General features: G+C 43.9%; 1 protein-coding gene across 1 annotated transcript; it reads right to left on the minus strand.

The window, feature by feature from the left end:
- Positions 1–1359: 1359 nt before the first annotated feature.
- On the minus strand, positions 1360–18812 carry ZNF410 (zinc finger protein 410). The gene is made up of 10 exons (XM_080395314.1): positions 18676–18812; positions 17280–17483; positions 9652–9787; positions 9120–9353; positions 8643–8834; positions 7635–7794; positions 6621–6802; positions 3784–3873; positions 2551–2676; positions 1360–1993 (listed from the first exon to the last, which is right to left on the minus strand). The coding sequence occupies exons 2-10, from the start codon at positions 17310–17312 to the stop codon at positions 1809–1811; spliced, it is 1338 nt and encodes a 445-aa protein (XP_080251440.1). The 5' UTR covers positions 17313–17483; positions 18676–18812; the 3' UTR covers positions 1360–1808.
- Between the last annotated feature and the right edge of the window lie 1712 nt (positions 18813–20524).

Consider the following 20524-nt stretch of genomic DNA (forward strand, 5'->3'; position numbering starts at 1 on the left):
CACCTCAATCCATTTCTCCTTACACTGTAACAGCAAAACCTCATCATCAAATCAGAAATGCAGCACCTGTATTAGATAGAGAGATAAAACGGAGATATCTCATTTTTAATCATAACCAAGTACTAGATGCAAGAACCGATGGCGCTGGGTTGCAGGCTGCGCTGTTACGCTCCCGCAGAGCCCAATACCCAGCGGAGCGCGCTGGCTGGAGCCGCCCTCCCCTCCGCACTGCCAAGGACCCTGGGAGGGTTTGAGGAAGGCTGGTGTCAGTGTACCAGCTTCTACACAGGTTTAACTGCAGGGCACACAAAGGCTCTTCCTTCTCCTGTATCCCCTGGAAAAGAGCAGTGATGTAATCGTATTGTCACGCTGCCTTGTCACATTGAAAGGGGAAGGAAAGATCTCTTCCGTGCTCCAAGTCTGTGGTCTTAAGCCGGTCAAGCTTGAATGGCTATATCTGAAGGAAGCGTGAAGTTTTAACACATACATTTTAAGGGGTATTCACTAAAACTGGTTGCTAATTTCCATAATAATACTTGATGATGCTTGAAAAAGACGTTTCCAATATGTTAAAGTGTAAAGGAAGACCTTAAGAAAGGTCTTAAGGAACAGAGGCTTGACTTTACATTAATATACGCTATTATGCCACATCCCTTTAACAAACACTGAGGTGGCAGCATGCATGGGTACAGTATAAATCCAAGTCTAATATTGGTCCCTAAACAGAAATTGCTGAAATGGTGATGAAAGTAGAAGCATCAAACTAAGTAACTGAAACTCACTAGCACCTTTCTTGCTAAACAAAGTGTTGTTCTGAAAGTAGGATTACATTTCCGTCACGCTAAAAGAGATTCGTAATCTCTTAATATATCTCAAGTAGGGTATGGCAATAAATCATTTCAACTTTTGCTCTGGATTTTTGCATTTTATAAAAATACTTCGATATTTTTAGTTAAAAGAATCGCAGGCCGTTCAGCTAACCTATACACACACCGTGGTAAAGACGACCTCTCAGTGGAGCATACCGATGAGAGGGCAGCCAAACCACATCAGACCCTGATGCGCAGGTACCTGGTGGAGCTTCTGCAAGAACCTCCAAGATTACAACAGCTTTACCGACAGCAGCGCTACCTTTGCGTTCAGCTAGGGAGCAATATAAACTCAAAACATTCTCTGCATAGCAGCTATTAGAGACACATAGTATCTTAGCAAAACTGCACTCATAATAATGCCAATTCTGAAGTCTTTTAACAAAAATTCACAACATCTACGTGGTAGACTCATTTTAAAGAGTTTGATGTGCCAAACAAATTTTGGAGGGAAAAGTGACTGGGGAAAGCAGGAAAAGAACACAGCAAATGTAATTAAATGATACCAAGTAGTACATTTATTTCAGATAGTAAGTCAGCTTCTGACAGTGAGATGTATTAGAATATAGTCTCTGAAGGTAAAGGATGGGAGGAAGGCCTGTTGCTCAAGATACTGGATGTTGGTGCCTAGCACAATGAGGTCCTGGTCCTTAACTGGGGCTCCCAGTGCTCCAGCAAAACAAACACTTTAGGCTTTAGGAGAATGGACTGCATAAACAGTTTTAACATGGCGTTCCACGACATGGGCTAAATGACACCTAAGCAGCAGACTTCACCTTTTAAGCGCTGCAAGAGAGAAACTTGGTCCGGTAGGTCTTCTCCAGCTCCAGTTTTAGGATTCATTCTCCACCTACCCACCGGCTCCGGGCACCGATAAAGCAGTGTTCACTCATCCCACTGCGACATGGCGAGCCTCTGGGAGGAACGAGCGATCCCGCTTCAGTCACCGCATATAAGAGGGCGGAAAAAAGAGCAGCTGGTCTCGCCCTCCTCTACTCCAATGATAGACTCGGTGTCCGGCAGGTGCAGCGACTCAACACCAAGGCTGGGCTGAGAGTTCATGGAGATGAGGTTCTTACTATGCACTGTAGATTCTTCCAGCAAACTGCTGCCCATCAGCGACTCTAACGCAAAAAGAAAAGGTAAAACAAAATTCTCACGATGTCATAATACTGCAATAGAAGATACAATCCCTACCCCCTTCAAGTTACACAGACTTCTTCCCTACACGACTTTATCCGTTCCTACCCTTTAGGCGTCTGGATCTCCAGGGGATGGTAACTCCTGTATTTATTGTTTTGAGACTTAACATGGCAGGATCTCACACAGGCTTGGCTTTCTCTTTAAATAATTCACATTGCATAAAAAACCAGGCTGCTTACAACAAAAATACATGAAGGGCACAAATGCCATGTAAAAAAAAAAAAAGAAACCAGATTTGTGTTAATTTAAAAAATAATAAACCTATCTGCCCCTTGATCACAATACAGAATTACACCTTTGTCTTCTACCCTAGGAAAGGAGCAGGTGAGCAATCCATCCTCGTCTCCAAGAGGAACAGTCTTTCATTCCTCACTCGCTTGTGGTCTCGTATTTTCAGGACAAACATCTTCCCTTCTCTTTGACCATCCACCAATTATTCCCCCCCAGAGCGTGCCCTGCCCTCCCCTCCCTCCCTTACCTGGCTGCTCTCGCTCTCTGCTGCCAGCCGCTCCAATTCGGGAGTGGTGTTTCCTCATATGCACATTTCTGCTACCACTCTGGGAAAATGTCTTCCCACAAATTTGGCACTGATGGGGCTTCACTCCTTGGAGTAAAAGGGGAAAAAATATCCCAAGAATTACCAAATTGGGAATAAAGATCTCATCAACCAAGAAGCCAACAATACTGTTTTGAAATAGCTGTTGACACCACCGGGGCTAATTAATTATCAGTGAAAAAACAAATGAGAAATATTCCTGTTTCCTGGAGAGCACTAAGCTTCTAGAAGAGAAGAGTTTTAGAAAATATCAGTATTGTCAGCTGTTGGAAAACAGTCTGAAGAGTAACATAAAGTCTTCAATTCTGATTTATGAGAGGGAACAAGTTATTTGAAATCTCTTACTCAGTGACATGGAAACATTTGATGTCCCATACCTAAAAAGCCAAAAGCAAGGAAGCAGAGGCACGGAAGCTATCTCCCGCCATCACACATTGCAGCATCTGGTTTACATTACTGAGCAGAGACCAGATGATGACTTGTCACTGTCAAAGGCTTCCCACCTTACAGAACAGTCTATCATTTTCACAATACAACAAATATGTCCATACGTGTGAGCTCAACAGCATGGAAGCCAAGGAGACAAGAAAGAAAAAGCATGGAGAACTCGGGTAGTCCTGGAAGTTACTACCCCAGTAAAATGCCCCCCTTCCCCAAACATGACATATTCATCACGTGCTGATGATATTTAAGATAGATCAATCAAACCAGAAGGCAGAAGTTTTGCAACACTTGTGGTATACATTTCCATCTAGTGCTTTGTCCAATTACAAGTATGTAGCATTAAAAAACTAAGCAAAATCCCACCTGTGGCAAAAATCCACTCATGAGAGATTTCAGGTTTGACTAGCTTTGATTAATATATAGAGGTGCTAGATTCTCTCTTTCAAATAAGAAAATGGCAGCTATGAAAACTTCATGACATTTTAGAAACAATCTAAAAAATTATTTTTTAAAATTTGTTTTAATTTAGAAACAGAAACAACAGAAAAGATTAAAGTGTACAGGCCACAGGCACCACAAAGGAAGTCATGAAGCACTATGACCAGAAGTCCTGTAGAAACCTGGGAGTGTTTCTTAAAGAAATCAAATCAAAGTTCTACAATAAAGATCTTTTCTCAGACAGGTCACAGAATGTCAGATGAAGACTCTTACCCGAGTGGACAACCAAATGTTTCCGAAGGCTGGAGTATTCGGCAAAGGAGCGACCACATCCCTGTGCCTCACACAGAAAGGGTTTTTCCCCTACAAGGGAAAAGTAAGTTCTTAGATTTTGGGATCACAACTTGATCTGACTGTCCCAGTCCCTGAGAGCAGCCTGGAGATCTCTAGCCCATTCCCCCTTTTGGCCTTAGGTGCAACAGAGTTCAACAGACATTACATATATGCTTCCTAAGGCTTGTAAAGCACTCTCTTCATCAGCTTTCAAGAGGAAACGCTGGCTTGCTTTCTGAAATATTCTTAGATCATCATTTGCTGAAAGGGAAGCAAGGGTCCACTTTCTAAACTGACCTTCAAAGTACATAAATACCAAAAGAGTAACGTAAAAAGTACCGAGACTACGATATGTCTTCTATATGCAGTTCTTAACAACTAGCTCTCTGCTTCACGTACTCCCAGGATCCTGTTCCCTTTCTGCCTGTCAGTGCCAAAAATCCCATTAACTGTGGTTTCCCTTCATATCAGATTCTACACTTTATTTCAGATCAGGCTGAACTTGCCAAAATCCTGTGCGAGATGTGTCATTTGTATTTATACGTGGAGGAACAGGGCTTCAAGGCACAATTTGTTCTCACAGGCTGAAATTTGTTATTTTTATACATCTCCACGGCTATTTTTGTATTTATCTAAATGATGATAAATCTGGAGGTGACTACAGCAATGCAATGCAATATAATTAAGTTCTAAACACGCTCTTACAAAGCCTTAAATAAAACTTGAGGTAACTTTTGCCTGCAGCATCCTACTAAAGAACTCAATATACCATGTTTAACACTAGGATTTCAAGTCTTTAACTAGACTACTGTATCAGAGTAACAGCATGTCCACAGGAGATTAAGCAAGCTCTTTTGCTACTCTATTGTCTAACATATACATAGTTATTTCAGAGTAAACTTGTTCTTAAAGTTGTTTCTACTGTGATTTTGCCTTTAGAAGTCATCTGCCTACAGTTAATTTCTCAGTTTCTTACCTACTATAGCGTTCAACAGCACTGAGTAAGAAGGATCAACACAGCATGTTGACTGGTGTTACAAAGCTGAAATATGCAGCATATTCTCAAACACTGATTGTACCTTCTGGCTTGTTGTAAATATTTAAAACTTGGAAAGAGGGAAGGAAAAACTACCACTGACAAAAATAACAGCACACAGTTCCATCTGTAAGAAACCCTAGCAGTTTTGTAACACCTTTGGTCTGATCAAACCCTTAATTGCACATTACCAATTTGCAGTTAAGAAAGTTATTATTTACTCCTCCAGAAGCTACTGCTCTCTTGGTTGCAGAACACTCGCTCTGTCATGGAGGACTGCGCTGTGTCAGCTGGCCTACTAACTTTATTTGCACCTTGGCTGGGAGCTTTAAGTGCAAAAGTAAATGCAAAAACTAAGGCTGCTGTTACTACACATTCAACATTTTATTATTGGTATATATAACACTTAACTACATCCCAACATCTGCCCCCAAACCATGTGTTCTAGCTAGACTGGAAATTCTTTAAAATAGCAACCTTTTTCCATGTGTGTCTACAAACTACATACCATACGGTAGTGTTTAAGTAAGGCAGAAGGCATAAACAGCTGCTGGCGGCCCACATAATCTGCTTTTTCATGTTACTAGAGAGGCCTTGTGCTCTCACAGTTGTCAAGGTTATTTTGAAATGTTAACCAACTGTAATGCGATGCTACCTGCGCCTAGGCCATCAGGGAATCTCTAACAATATTCTGAGAGGCTTGAACTAGGCCATTTGTTTAATAACCCTGAGGCTTAAAAAAAACAAACCAAACACAACCATCAGAATATTCACCATGAACTTTCCTAACTATTAAATTGCTGATCATTTCAGCAGTAATTTTTATGCCTCTCAAACAACTTTCTAGGATAAAAACACCTAAAGTACTTTATTGCAGTTCCCAAGACTTTGGCTGGTACACAAACTTCTAAAAATATTAACATGGGAGCATCACATTCTCCAGAGGAGACAGCATAAACAAACCATGTATAAAATACAGCACTATGAAATAAAGATTCTTGTTTTATTCAATATAAAAAGCTGAGCATGAGTTAAGAGTACATAGGCTCCAGCATATGGTAACATCCCGAATTAGCATTAGCACAAACGGAGCAGTTTGCATGCCAGAATGCTGTCTTCTAATTATTGCCTTTTTCTACTAGGCTTCACTACTATATTTTTGCTACTCACGCCGCTGTATTCCTCATTTCCCTAAATTTCCCAAATGTAGTCATTCTACAAGCAGCACAGGTAACATAAGCCAGTCAGATTCTGCCACATGTCAGTACAGCTACAACCGTGCCCACCAGGACTCTTACACTGGAGAAATATCTAAGCTGTTGTGCCTTTCAGGAATTTAAAATAGCTTCGTTATGAAAAACAATTACAGCAGTCATGTTCACTAACTGTTCCCTTGGGAACAATCTAGTTTCTCCCAAAAACAACACACACACCTCCCTCCAGCAAACAACCTGAGGGGGGAAGGGAATCTTCAGAGCACGATACTGAGTAGAGTACAGCATCATCATATAGCATTTGTAGGGTAAACCTATGTGAAATTGTACAAGACAGTAAAGGCAGTAAGCAGTTGCTTACTTAATTTGACCTAAAGATCGATGCGCGTCAACAGATAAGGGACATTAATGAAGGGCAGAGATAAACAACATAATCTCAAAAGTTTGAGGATGGAGGAGGAAGTGGTTTATTCCTCAGTAAAGACCCCACCTCTGCAGACCACAAAAAGATGAGGTCTAAAACACACCGGTGTGAATTCGTAGGTGGTTCTTCAGATTTCCAGCTGTTGTGAACTGTTTCCCGCAGCCCAGCTCTGTGCACACAAAAGGTTTTTCACCGTTGTGAGTTCTCATGTGCACCTTCAGCCTCTGCAAGACGTAGAAACTTTTCCCACAACCTTCTGCTGGGCAGGTGAAGGAGCGGTCATTCCTGGAAAGCAACAAAATAGCTGTTTCATTACCAGCTACTGCAATGTATTCTTCAGGAACACTTGATTTCTTTCTTTTTTTTTTTTTTTTTAATTACATAAAAGTGGAAACATTTAAACCAAAATTAATTATACCAGAAAACAGAGGGACTCAACCAAAGTTAGTGACCTAAATTTGACCTAAGGAACTAGGGTCTGGGTGGTCCACTGGAAGAATCTGTTGAGGTAATATCTTATCATCATATTACGTTGCCTATTCCCTACCCAGAATGATTTAGTAAAGTGGTGCAACAGATCATACAGGCACACTGTGGTATTTCAGTCACTGTAGGATCAAAAATGACTGTACCGTACACGTAACATATGCAATTACTGCTGGCCCTGTCTCAGGGCAAGGTGATGGGCTTGCTTTTGGAGTCCTTCCCAGTTTTTAAGCTTCTTGTCTACAATTTACCTTAGAGACTGCCAATTCCTTAGCTAAAAAAGATTAGGGTCATTTGTTAGAGCAAGTTACTTTGTTTAAGGGTATATAAAAATATGACAGCATCCTACAGGTTCTAATGTTCATATACCAAAGAAGGGATCATGATGCTCTTTACTGAACACCTGTTAAAACGCAAATATTCTAAACTGAACACTGACAAGGACCTGCAAACATAACCTAAGTCTGGTCAAAGTGTTTCAACATAAATGACCTAAAGCAAGCAACAGGCCTAGTATTTCTAAGAGTAATACCAGGTTTTCACAACTGGTTGATGTCAAAAACTAACGCTATCCCAAATACAGAGCACAGTTTTTCAAAGTCATGACAATATATAGCTTTATTCTGCTCACCGGTGTGTTTTCAGATGATACTTGAAGTGAGCTGGCCACACAAATGTCCGATCGCAGCCCTCAACTGTGCACTTCAGCTTCCTTTCCACACGAGATAAATGAGGAATGGGGCTAGAGTCTTTCGGCTGCCCATCTCCTGAGCAAAGATGAACATTTTCACCTGGAAGAAAAAGCCCACCAAAATCTAAAGAAGATACAGATTACTATAATATGTCAAATTTAATAGACAAAACCAGCATCGTATACAATACAGGACTGTAAAGCAAGTATGTGCCTGGCTACTAATTGTTTACAATGTCCTACATGCTGCTGCCTAGCCCACAACGGGGATCAGAGAGATTTGCAAACCTTACCAGGCACATAAACTATTCCCAACAAGCTATCTGTATCAGATCAGCTGCTACCAGATGAGGCTCATCACATGTAGAATAGAAAGCCAATGCATCAAAAACGGTAAAATGGTCTCTATATCAATATCAACCAACCAATTTTAAGTATCAGCCAAGATAACTCTTTAAAAACATCTCAGCTAAAAAAAAGATATATTGCATTTGTTTGCAATCATTTATTAAAATAATTAAGTCACAAAACATGTGACTAAATGCAATCATGCATTCTCCAGAAAGCTGATCTCCAAACCCAGTGGAGCTAAGAAGAAAGTATGAATTACTGTATGCATTAAAAATAGACACTTGAAAGTGAAAATGAAAGTTGAAATTCAAGCAGCTGCAGTCAGAAAGGAGATACTCTTTACAAGTACCAGACAACAGGTGGACTACAATGGAACTGCTGGCTCCACTAAAGTTCATTCCCTGAGAAAAAATGGAGAGCCTGTTTATATTGCAGAAAAACCCACATGGCTGCTCTGTATAATTCTGTCACTGATGATTTGAAGATGTCAGAACAGATTAAAAGCAAGAGAGAGTGAAAGAGACAAAGAAACAAGCTGAAACTAGGGGCCTCATATGGAACACTCAGCTTTTGAGACAGGATCAGGGGGTTTCCTACCATTATTGCTTGCTTTGGCATTCTTAGCAAGCTGTGCCCGAGTGGCAGCAATTAAACTGTCATGGGCCAATTCTTGCACTCGTAGGAACCATGGGGTACTGCTGTCTGTGCTATCATGAGAGAGAAAGTCATTTCCAGAATCTTCTGCTTCATCTTGAACAAACACCAAGTGCTCTGCTGGAGACCCCAGCCCTAGAAAAGAAGACAACTTCATGAAACAGCAGGAAACAGAGGGAAATTAATCTTGCTTCCCAGAGGCTAATGTTCACAGCATAGATGCAATAGCTGCACTGAAAAAGTCTTCACTGACCTCTACATTGTAGAAAGTTGTTGATGATTAAATGCTCCTGAAATACGCAATAATGCCCAGCAAATTTCGTGATCCTTCCCCTTCATAAGCAGCAGGGGCAGAGTTGTATATCCTGCATTCTGCTGTCTGAGACATTTCCAGCCAGATGACAAACAGAAGACAATTACCTGCTCTTGTTAGGTTGAGAAGAATAAATGAAGTGCTGTCACCGGGCTGGAGGTCTTGCAATAAACTGGAAGTCTCTGGAGTTGACAGAAGTTCAGATGGTTTCTGTACATTCTGTGCCCTTGTTTCCTCTCCATCAGGGCCCACATTTACCTGGAGACTTCTCAAGACAGCAGATGAAGAAACATCTTTGGAGGAGTTAGTGTGACTTGGAGAAGTGAGATCTCTTTCATCATCTGGTGAAGAAAGTGAAACCAAAGTAAATAAAAGTATAAATACAGCATGACTAAAAAATACCTATGAAGTTATTTTTCTAGGAAAAAAGTAGAACTTGAGAGAAACTGGAGGAGGAAGGAATTTTCTAACTAGTCAGACTTCACTGTTACATGAGAAAAGTTTCAGTCACCCTTCTGAACTTGTTCCTCCATCCCTGGAATGAACGCCTGATCAGCAAGAGGCTGCAGGCCACAGTGGAGCAGTTTAAGACAGCTGTCCGAAGGGCACAATCACAAAGATCTGCCACACAGATTTTACCTGGCAACATGAGTCTGTTGCATTCTGAGGTCTCAGTCACAGGAAGGAGAGAAAGACAGGTGATGTCTTTTGGTTCCGATTCCACCAGCCCTTGCCCCAGTGGAATAGATGTATTCTGAACAAACTGAACCAGCAGCTGAAAAAAAGATACTGAAGATTAGGTCAAGAGTAGCACAAATCATTTAAAAAGGTACTAAACCCAGTCCATTAATCTCTCTTGTCTTGCAGGAGACACTGAATATAATCCCACGAATACGCATCAAAATTAATGGAAGCTTTTCAGTGTACATCAATGACAAAGAAGGAATTGTTTGCCATCTCTCAAGTACCTATAAAATTCTCATTTCTTTAACATACAGTAAACAGCTCTGGATCATTGCAGACTACTCTGAAGGTTGCTAAGGCTATACTATTTTTTAATTAATCTCTTACCAAAATAAATTTTACCAATATATGCCATGTTTTAAGGCATGTATTCCTTATTATTTCATCTTTTACCACCTGATACTTTACTACACTCCAGCCTTCCAAGTAAATGTTTTCCATGCTCAGCTTTCGGTAAGGGTATGTTTTGTAAATCATTTCCTTTAAATTTGTAACCGAAAGAAAGGTGGGCTTTTAAATAAAAAAGCAAGCAAAAGACTAGTTGCAAAGTCCTCTGGTTAATGGCTATTCAAAATAGGCAGATAGTGATCAGAGGAACAAGGTTAGGATGACAAGGGGGAGCACACAGCCTTATCGATCCCATCAGCTACTCCTAAAACCATCAAAGATGGGCAATTACCGCTATTGTCCATAGTGTGAAACCCACCCACCGCAGGGGACACCAGGAATACTATGCAGAGTAAGGTGGGCTACCGCACAGAGGTGTAGGAATTACACTGGGATGCATTCCCTGGGCAGGGCTTTGGGACTGAACAAGAGGTGTGGGGCAATTGTATAGGATTTAGTTTTTTAAGGGAAAAGCCAAAGGCGGGAAAAGGAAGGGATCAAAGTGGATCAGGGCAGAACAAACACAGGAACATGGAGAGGGGAGGATAAAAGAGGCCCATTACATATAAGCAGGAAGTTGGTCAAGTCAGTTGTCTGGCCCAGCCTACCCATTGCAGTCCATCCTGCCTCCTTACTAAACTCCATTCCTAACTGTTCCCTGTGTGATCCTGCTCTCTGGAGTGTGTGTGCGTGTCTGACACACTAGTGAACTCCCAAGCCAGACCAGCTGGCAAGCAGAAGGAGAAGTGTGGGGACATATCCTGGAGAAAACCATGAAGGTTTTCCCTAGGCAGCAACCCTTGGAAACAGAATCAGCCACTTTGTGCTGCCTGTTTATGTGAGGAAAGGTGGACAGAGCCTGGATCTGGCTCACCACTTTGCCTCGTCCAGGGCTGTGGATGGACCCTGTTCCCAGCACCCGCCGCTGGCTGCCACGCTCAGGCGCTGCGGCATTGTGCTCTGGTCAGGGAGGGCACTGCCTGGGCTGGGACCACCCTCGGCTCCCAGCTCACACTCCCTTAGGAGCAGCCCGTCTTTGCTGACAATTATGAAGGTAAAAATTAAGTCCTGAAGTTATTGAGATGGCAATTTGCCACTTGACTTAGGCCACAAGCCAGGCTGCAGTTTGAAAGGTTAGCACTTTTTCCTCTTAGGTGTAAGATTATCCAGAGGCCCCAGCAACAGAGGGAACTATTTTTACATCATCAAAAAAAACCCCACATAGGCAATAAGAGACAGTCCCTCCCCCAAGGCCATGCATTCTAATTTAAGATTAAAAAATGAGAGAAAGAGGTGTAAAAAGAGAAGAGAGTCAGGAATAACAGAGCAAGGCAACCAGAAGAAAGAAGCTGGGTCTAAAAAATGTGAGCAGCAAGACCGTTCTAAATTATGGGATTATCTTTCATTTAAAAGCTATTCATGATTCCTACTCCACCATGAAACACTTGTTTTATGGACTCTTCTGTTTTTATACAGAAAGCCTTAGATAAAACTTTCTCCTACAATAGGAAAGCTTTGCTTCAAACCTTCCACTTTCACAAAGCAACATTAAGCCATGAGGGAAAAGCAAAATGCAGCAGCCACAAACAGATGCTCAGAAGAAAAGAGATCCTGCTAATTTTCTTTGTAAAGTAATAAGCTAGTACAGAGAATTAAAAGGGAGCAAAAGAAGCAGAAGTGAAAAAAATAAAGGACATGAATCATGCTTGTTATTAAAATTTGGAATGAAAACCCCCAACCCTTCCCATAAACTAAAGCAAACTAATCACCAACTCTACTTCAAATAATTCAGAGCAAACAAAGATGTTCACAGACAGCTGTATCTTGACATCTAAGTACTTTTATAAACCTCCCTTCCTGTTCACAAACATTGAATACCTTTGTGACAACTACAGCAAGTGGAATATGGGAAAAAAACCTCATTAGTAATACTGTGTTCTGCTTTCTTTTAATTTGGTTTTGCAGGCAGCTGAAAGCAAATAGGAAATTGTAAGGGTATCTGGTGTTCTGCTATTCAACATAAAAGACAGGCTAGGAACAGGAGAGGTGATAAATTAAATGCACAGATACACAAATGCTAACAAACTGCAGATAAGGGAGAGTAACAAAGACCAGAACTCCCAGGACACTGATGGATGGGCCATTACAGGAATGACTTGAGTGTGACCTTGAAGAAATTCAACCAGAAACTTTGTAAGAAATTGGAACAACATTATCATGGGTTACCAGAACACATCTCAGAGCAAACTTCTTATGGGATATGGGGGAAATTCTGGGAGTGGGTGAAGAGGTATCTTCAGAGGCAGCTGTGGGAATCTGAAAAATTTAGGGATGTCTAGGGGAAGGATCAAAGGTAGGGAAAGGGAGGGAATCAAGGTGAATAGGAAAGGAACAACCATGGGGAACAGGAAGGGGGTGGGGAATAGCATGGGTGACCACATGTTAGCAGGTTGCAGGTCATTACGCTGCTCTGCCTCCTCACCACAGTCTACCCTGTCTTCTCAAATGCTCTTTGCTCCTAAATAGTTTCCAAGTACATTCATCTAATTAACTTCATGTTGGACTAGTCTGCGCATAGAAGGAAACAACCCGGAAACTCAAGATCCTGGCCAGAGACTGCACTAAAAAGCCCAGGGCCCCGAGACGGATACTGGAAAGACTCAAGGTTTGGCAAACTGGACAGATGGCTGACTGTGAGTATGTGTGCCAGCTGAGTGAGCGCATGTGTGTTTTTTCACCTTTTTTTCACATTTCAAGCCTGGTTACCTGATGAGTAGGAACAGGATGAGGATGGTGGTCTTTGTGTTCCATGTGAATGCCATTTGTGTTTGTGGGTGTCTGTAAAAGTACTGTCCTGCCAGGTGTTAGTGTTCACAGCCATAGGTGTCTGTACTGTCTACGGTGCAGGGGCGCATATTTGCAATTCAGGCTCAGCATCACTTGTACGTGCACCTGTGAACACAGTTCAGTGGTCTCTTGTCTGAATGACCAGAAAGGGAGAAATCTCCTGGATGCTACAGTTCATCAGATCTTGTAAGTGTATAAAATCTGGCATCACAAACAGGATCCAGATGGGCTGTATGTATTCCTGAGACAGTGACTATAGAATCCCTTTGTAAGGAGGGGATTGATCCTTCTGCAAATATGGCCAAAGCGGTGGAATTTGTAACCAAGCAGCTAGAACACCTTAAGGCATCTGAATAGTAATAGTTAGGGAAACTTAATGTACAGAATATCAACGGAAAGCAAAATGAATAAGAGGTGTGAGGTGGCTTTATAGTCAAGATATCCCATCCCTTGGAATTCGAAACAAATGTTGATACTAATTGCCAAAGGACATCCTTGACTTAGAGATTCAAACTTTATGGGCCATACGTGAGTCATACAGAGAGAATCCATAAGCCTTGAATGCATAGAACGGGCAAAGTTCAGCTGAATCTTGCTATAAAGAATTTTTTTTTCTCTGCCATACCACCTTCTTGAATATACACACCCTCCTTTTACTCCTTCTACTGAAACACCACATAACTCTGAAAATCCTGTAACTAACGTAGACAGTGCACGTACTAAAAATGTAAAATATTTCTTGGCTTTTGTCACTAAACAAATAGTTGTCATCCCTGCTGGTCAACAAGAGATGGTTGCACGGAATGATCCCAGGGTCCATCACCACAAGCAGTGCAGAATGCTTGTGTTACCAAGAAGCTTGTATGATGTCCCTGACCCAAGAGCGGAAAACAAAACAAAACAAAACCACAAAGAAAAATTTGTTTAAAGTACTAGGAACCCCTCCTAGAGATCCTTAAAAAAAACCCCAAAGACATTGCAGAAACAAATGAAAATATAGCCATCTGGGACGGATCGGGTTGAAGTGTATGTCCCATAACAGACCCCCTTCATCTGATGATTCAAAAGCCAGGAAACATCAGACAGCTGCTTTGTGTGAGGTGAGGGTGGCTGGGAGAAACAGGGGAGGAAGGTTTTCCAGTACCAGCATTCTGATCTATCCTCCCCCAGGACAGCTGGAGAGCTAGACTCCCAGAGCAGCAGGGACCACGTTTGTTAATCAATACTGTTTCTGTTCTAAATTTAACCAGTGAACCACTACGAAATAAAGGGGTCAAAAGAACATTTAGCAGAGGGGGAGGGGTGGAAGGGAAAGGAGGCATTGGCGCAGAAGGGTGTGGAAGGCAGGAGGCACTTCCTAGAAACTGAGATGACCTCCTCTCATACAACCTCTGGGGAATGAATTCATTCGGAAGAGTCTGTCCTTGTGAGGCCCTGATGAGGAGAGAAAGGAGAGGCTAAAATACCTCCCTCCACCCCTTTTTCAACAGCCAATTCAATTTATAGACCAGAGCTGTAGTTCACTTGAGTGTGCCAGAGCTACCCCCGACTGCAGAAAGCACCCTGCAGTGTGGTGGTGGCTGGAAATACTTGCAATTATAACAAAGCACCCTCAAGGCTTAACGCATGCAAAATGCAGATCTTACCAGTTCCCTGAGGAATGCTGGTAATACAGCATTGGGGGCAGGGAGTCCAGAAGAAAAAGCAGATCCATCTGCTCGAACAAACTGTCTCCAAGCAACTTTGTAACTTCCTACTAAAGGAAGATTCACCTCTACTCGAGTATTAAACACTTACTGGCACCTCTGTAGCTTCTTTAGGGATACAACCAGTAGCAAAGACACTTGCCAGCCACAGTACTTTGATTAACATTATCTAGACGCTACGCAAATATGGTTAGCTCTTCATACCTTTCTCACATGGTAAGGGATATGATATGAAAGAACATCTGTGGCTATAAGAGTTATGGTGCCATGGCTGATGATTTATCATGACTGATTTAAGAGATATTTGAATTTGGGAAAGGTGTAGAAAGGATAACTACCAGTTTCACATTGAAGGAGTAGAAAATAGCATTAATCTAACAGTCAACTTTTGCAATCAAAACCAGAAAGGTGTGTACAGATTTGGTAATGCAAATGAACCACAGTTTGCAGTATAAAATAGCCTCAATGAAAATTGAGGAATGTGGTTTAGAAGACAGCATCTATGGAAAGGATCCCCTCTGCAGCCACTGCAGCTTTCATGCATCAGGCTTATTCCTGCTGGAGAATGGCCTGCTCTGCTTCTGAGCTTGCTGGAAAGGAAATGCAACTCTGCTATGGAGAAATACAATTATTATGTAAACACACCTAATTAACAAACACTTTACTCAAGTGGAGAAAAGACTATGGCCAATTACAACTCCTATTTGAGGAATAAGGGAACAAGCATTCCAACTATCCTGGTCCTTGGCTGTCAGAAATAATCTATGGGAATCCACCCACTCACAGACTGAAGTAACAAAGTCCCCCCCTTATCATTCGTAACAGAGAGAAAATATGATAGCAGTTATGAGATATCAACCACAAAGCAAGAGGAACTCATTGCAGCCCATGCTGAGACTACTCAGGGCTACTATGAATTTGCAGCTGCTTTTCCTGAATAGTGCGACTGGAAGGGCTTTGGCTGCTCCATTAAGAAAAAAATACCTTACCACATCACCTGGGCTGTGAGGAAATACCAGCATGTAATTATCAATCTCTTTAGAGTATCAGTTTAAAATACCTGCTATACTGCATATGGACTGAAAAGGGATAGAAACATAAGACTCGAAAACAATTCAATTTAAACTTCCCCAAAAGGTACTTCACAGCAGTACTAAGTCCCCTGCTCCAGGATCTCAGCCTTCTGAAGAGGGGAAGCTGAGAATGGGAAAAGCAAGGACACAAATAATACAGTCCTCTGCACTTTTAAGTGGGGGAATGTACAACTTGCTGACTATCAGCTATTCAGCCTAAAAAGCAAAGGCAAGAAACAGGAGAGGTAATAAACTGAGCACACCGATACAACTGCGTTGAAAGTACAAACTGCAGACTGCTGTACCTAGAACAAATTATAGGCAAGAGTAACAAAACCCAGCGCTCAACACTTATCAGTGGGCCACTGCTGAAGTGCAGTCTTGAAGAGGTTCAACCAGAACTTCAGTAAGAAAATTGTCTTGCATTACCTGAATGGGTCTCACAGGAAAGACCACCCTTTTTGTCTGATGTAACAGGGACTGCAGGATGTAGAAAACATTATGCAACGTTTAGGGGGAGGATCAAAGGAGGAATCAACCAGGGGGTGCGGGGGAGTGGGAAGAGACTCCAATAACTTTTGCTGGCTGCTGGTCAGTACACTGCTGTGTTTGATCACTACAGTCCCTTCTATCAACTTACTAAACATATTCCTAAATATTCTACCCACAAGTGCGTGACTGCGACTGAACTTCTAGTTGACTAATATGTGAGGAGGAGGCAGCAAACACAGTCTGGAAAACCCCAAGATTCCAGCCAGAAACCAGCTAAAAAGCCCTGGGCACAGATACCAGAAGAACTTTAGGCCTGGCAGGGACCAAAGACATCTGTGAATGTATGTCAAGTGATGAGCATATAGATATATTGCACTAACAAACTTTAGTGGTGTTCATGGTGTTTGTGTTTACCTCTTAAAGTGACTTTAAGACCTGTGTGTGTGTTAATCTGTTTGTGGCCAGCTGTATGTGCACTTGTGTTCACACACATACATGGCTGCAATTCATGCTCAGCCATGCCACCAGCTGAACCTAGGAATGGTCCAGCAGCCTCACACAGAGCAATCAGGATCCCCTGGGTGCTGCTGCCTACCACTTCTGCCAACTGCTTAACAGAAACATGAGTACTTCAAAAAACAGAACTAGCTGATGCTACTAGAATAACCCAGACTCCCCCAAACCAAGTAAAGTCAATTTGGTTTGAGGGAAAGAAGTAGTCAATACAGTAATTTATTTTATTCTTGTAACAGAAAGAACATTATAATAGTGAAAAACATAATGTAACCTGAGAACAGGCAAAGAGTATGGGCTGACACTTGAAAGGGGGGGGGGGGGAAACCTGCAATATTCTTTAATCTTTTACTATTCAATTCAAACCATGGAAGCATTAGAAGATGCCAGTGAAAACACTTTGAGAATTAACATGTAAGCAGCAAATTGAGTAAACTCATTGAACTTTTTCAAAGTGTTGCCCATAAATGTTCCTGGGAACCAAATCCAGTTCATAATTGCTCACCTCAGGTTTGGATTCTAACTCATCCGATAACATTGATTCAAGTGTCCGATTCCTGCAGCTGTCCTCAGCAAGGCACAGGGGGGGTTTTGTTTGTTTTAGTTCAGAGAGAACAACTCTCCCTGCTTATTCTCATATTTTCCTAAGTGTAAAACAGCACGGTGGTCCTTCTGCAAGAAGCTGTGTTGCACAAATATTCAATTTAACCTACAACAACAAAAAAGGAAATATAAAGATATAGGAACTCTCTTTATGACAGCAAAGCAAAAAGAACCAAGAAAATACTTTAAAGTACGGGGAAAACTCATTTATCCAGGTTCCTGTATTTCTGTTGCCATTGAGTTGGCAAAACAACATCCTAACGCTGTGAAATTAGTTTTCAAAGGCCGTTTACCACATTTCCTTTGCAATAGCTCATTTTCAATGGAGAACTGAATTGTTCGTCCTGGATACTTACAAATGAACTGAAAAAACACACAGAGCATGCAAAAAACAAGGAGGCTGAATTCCCAGCCTGCAAAACAGTGGAAATATCCGAATTGTTGATGAAAGGCAACCATATACAACCTGTGTCACCAGGAAACCTCAGCTTTTCCAGTCTGTTAAAAGGTTACATTTCTGAGTGTATGAAGTGTCTCGATGAACACAGGTAGAAGTTATTTCAGTAATTTCCATACTACATTTCTTTTCTTTGAGCTAAAGGGAAAATGCAAGTTTGTAGCTATTTTTGCTTGCTGGGAAAGCACTCAGACACAAGCGGTGGGAGAAGAAAGTGAACTAGGTACAGTTCCTCCACGCCGGCTGCCATCACAGCTATGCCTACTGAATATATTAAAAACCAACGAGAATACTGGATCAGCTGGCATGAGAACCCACAGCACTCCTGACACCAGGCAGCTGCGGCACAAGGTACCCCGTACAGGAGCCTCCCCTTCTGCCAAGGGACAAGGTAACACGCCGAGGGAGAGCCGGGTACCGGACAGCCGGGTACCTCAGGCCCGGGCCCACCCGCCGCCCCTTCCCGCCCGCACCCACGGGGCGGGCCCCGAGCGGCCCGCGGGGCCCCCAGGCCGGGCCGCCCACTCAGCCGGGAGGGCACCGGGGGCAGCCCGGCGGGGGGCCGGCGCCCAGGGGCAGGGGGAGAGAGAGCCGCCGGCGCCTCGGGGCGGGACGGGGCACCGAGGCCAGCCAAGGGCCGCGCCCCTCCCCCACCGCGGGGCAGGTGCGCCGCCCCTCCCCCACCGCGAGGGTCGCTCCGTCGCCCTGAGGGGCAGCCCCCGGCGGTGGGAGGGCCAGGCCGCCCGCCCCCGCTCCCCGGCCCGCTGGGCTCCCCTGCCCCGCGGAGGGCGGCGCGTGCTGGCGGAGCACCCAGGCCCCCGCCTCCCCCCGCCCGCCTTACCGGCATCTCCGCCGCCCGGATGTGACGGCCGCCCGGCCGGAAATGCCAGAGGCGGGGGGGGGAGGGGCGGCGCGCTCCCGCCGGCGCTATGGTGAGCGCCACTTCCGCCCGCCGCCGGGGGCTCCGCGGGGCCGTGCTCCTCTCCCCGCCTCCCCCGGCTCTTACCGGGGCCCCCGCAGCGTTCCCGCCGTGGCGCGGCCCCGCTCCCCCGGGCCCTGCCTGAGGCGCCGCCGCGGGGCGGAGCGTTGCGCAGCGCGGGAGCTCCCGCCTGCCACGGACCCGGTTTCTTGTGATTCCCCCCCAGCCCCGACAGACCGACAGTACCAGCTCGGTGGTGCCTGGGGTTTCACCGGTTCCGCTGGGACCGTTACCAGGGCTGCGGCCTGGTTCCTCTTAAAAGTTACCTCCTGAGATGGGGAGTGTGTTCCAGGCGAAGATGATGCAGGCAGTTTACGGTCAAGTTCGACGTTTGGCTGCTCAGCTCCTCTTCAACGTAAATCAATGCCAAAGACACGTTAGTTCAGTTTGTTGCAGCACGTGTGGAAACACTTTTCCTACTAGTACTTTGTTTTCTGGTTTGCCTTTGCTCTGATGGTGTGTCTGTCCTTGCAGCTGGTAATGGAGAACTCCCGAGCTCACAGCAGCTCACTAGTGACATGTCCCAAGTTAGTACTTCCAGGAACACATGTCTTAACCTGTACCTAAAAATCAGGAAGGGACTGAGTAACTTTAAAAGCTTGTCCTTTGGCTCATTAGCCTTATCTTGGTACCTGTGGGTTAGCAGGACAGTGCTCCTGAAGCAGCGGGGTTGGCAGCCTCTGGTCTTGACATGAGCTACAGAACCGGTGACCTTCAAGCCCAGTAAACTTTGACATGGTTACGGCCAGCCCGCAGCTCTGGAGCCACGCGTGACTCCTGACTCCCATGCCAGAACAGCTGCTTGCAGGACGGTGCTGGTGCTGCGGAGCAATGAGAATCCCGGCGATATGGAAGTAACCCAAGAGCAGCTGTCAAGGCTGGCAAAACCAGGTTCTCTAGAGCTCCCTGGGCACGCAGCCCATTCTGGTCCATGGTGGACTACGCAAGAACCTGTGGTCACTTCTCAGGAAATGGCTGTCACCTCCTGCCTCTGAACTGCTTCAGAATGGTTTCTGCCTTTCAGCCCCTCCAAGATGTGAGGTATGGCTCCTCTGCCTTTCAGCCATTTGGAAATTTTGATTTCCAGCTTAAAGATTCATGGTTACCTTCCTCAGCTTTAAACGTTCAGCAAGTGGCTTCATGGGGGGCTATGCACTGGAGCGGTACTAACAGATTAGTGCTTCAGCAAAAAGGCTGTTGATCACCTGCCTGTTGGAGCCACCCAGTAGCTCCCTAAAGGCTGCAAGCAAGTTAGATGCACGTCTTTTTCCAAGGTATTATCCCACCAACTTGCAGTCACTGCATTAGTACTAACAAAACCCTCTCAGTCAAGCTGAAGCACATTTCTAATGCCCAGAGCAGGGAAAACTCTGATTTAACACCCAGAATAGGCAGCCTCAGAGACTGGGTTGCCTCAGTGCCATACCGGCCATGCAGATGGATTGAATCAGGGAACCTCACAAAGTCTGGCATTTATTACGTCAGACCACTTGGCCATAGCTGTGATAACCTGAAGTTTTAGACAGACCCACTTACTCAAGCCTACAAAAGTAGAAGGTAATAGCTCCTGGGACTGAGTTGTTTAACATAACCCCGATAAACTGGAGCTGAGTAAATGACCATGTAATGGTCACAGTAAAAGACCATTCCAGGCACGGTTCCAGCATGCCACATTTGCTGATCCAATGCCACCCAACAAAGGCAACCAGAA

This window comes from Falco punctatus, assembly GCF_963210335.1.
Source record: "Falco punctatus genome assembly, chromosome: 7".
NCBI classification, from domain to species: Eukaryota; Metazoa; Chordata; class Aves; order Falconiformes; family Falconidae; genus Falco; species Falco punctatus.

What these genes read in the sequence shown, in the direction of transcription:
- ZNF410 (XM_080395314.1), bottom strand. Translation starts at nt 17,312, where the DNA reads ATGTTATCGGATGAGTTAGAATCCAAACCTGAG. An exon ending in TATCATCTGAAAACACACCG is followed by an intron (nt 6,803 to 7,634) that starts GTGAGCAGAATA and finishes GTTGCTTTCCAG; the next exon opens with GAATGACCGCTCCTTCACCT. An exon ending in CAGAGAGCGAGAGCAGCCAG is followed by an intron (nt 1,994 to 2,550) that starts GTAAGGGAGGGA and finishes TTTTTGCGTTAG; the next exon opens with AGTCGCTGATGGGCAGCAGT.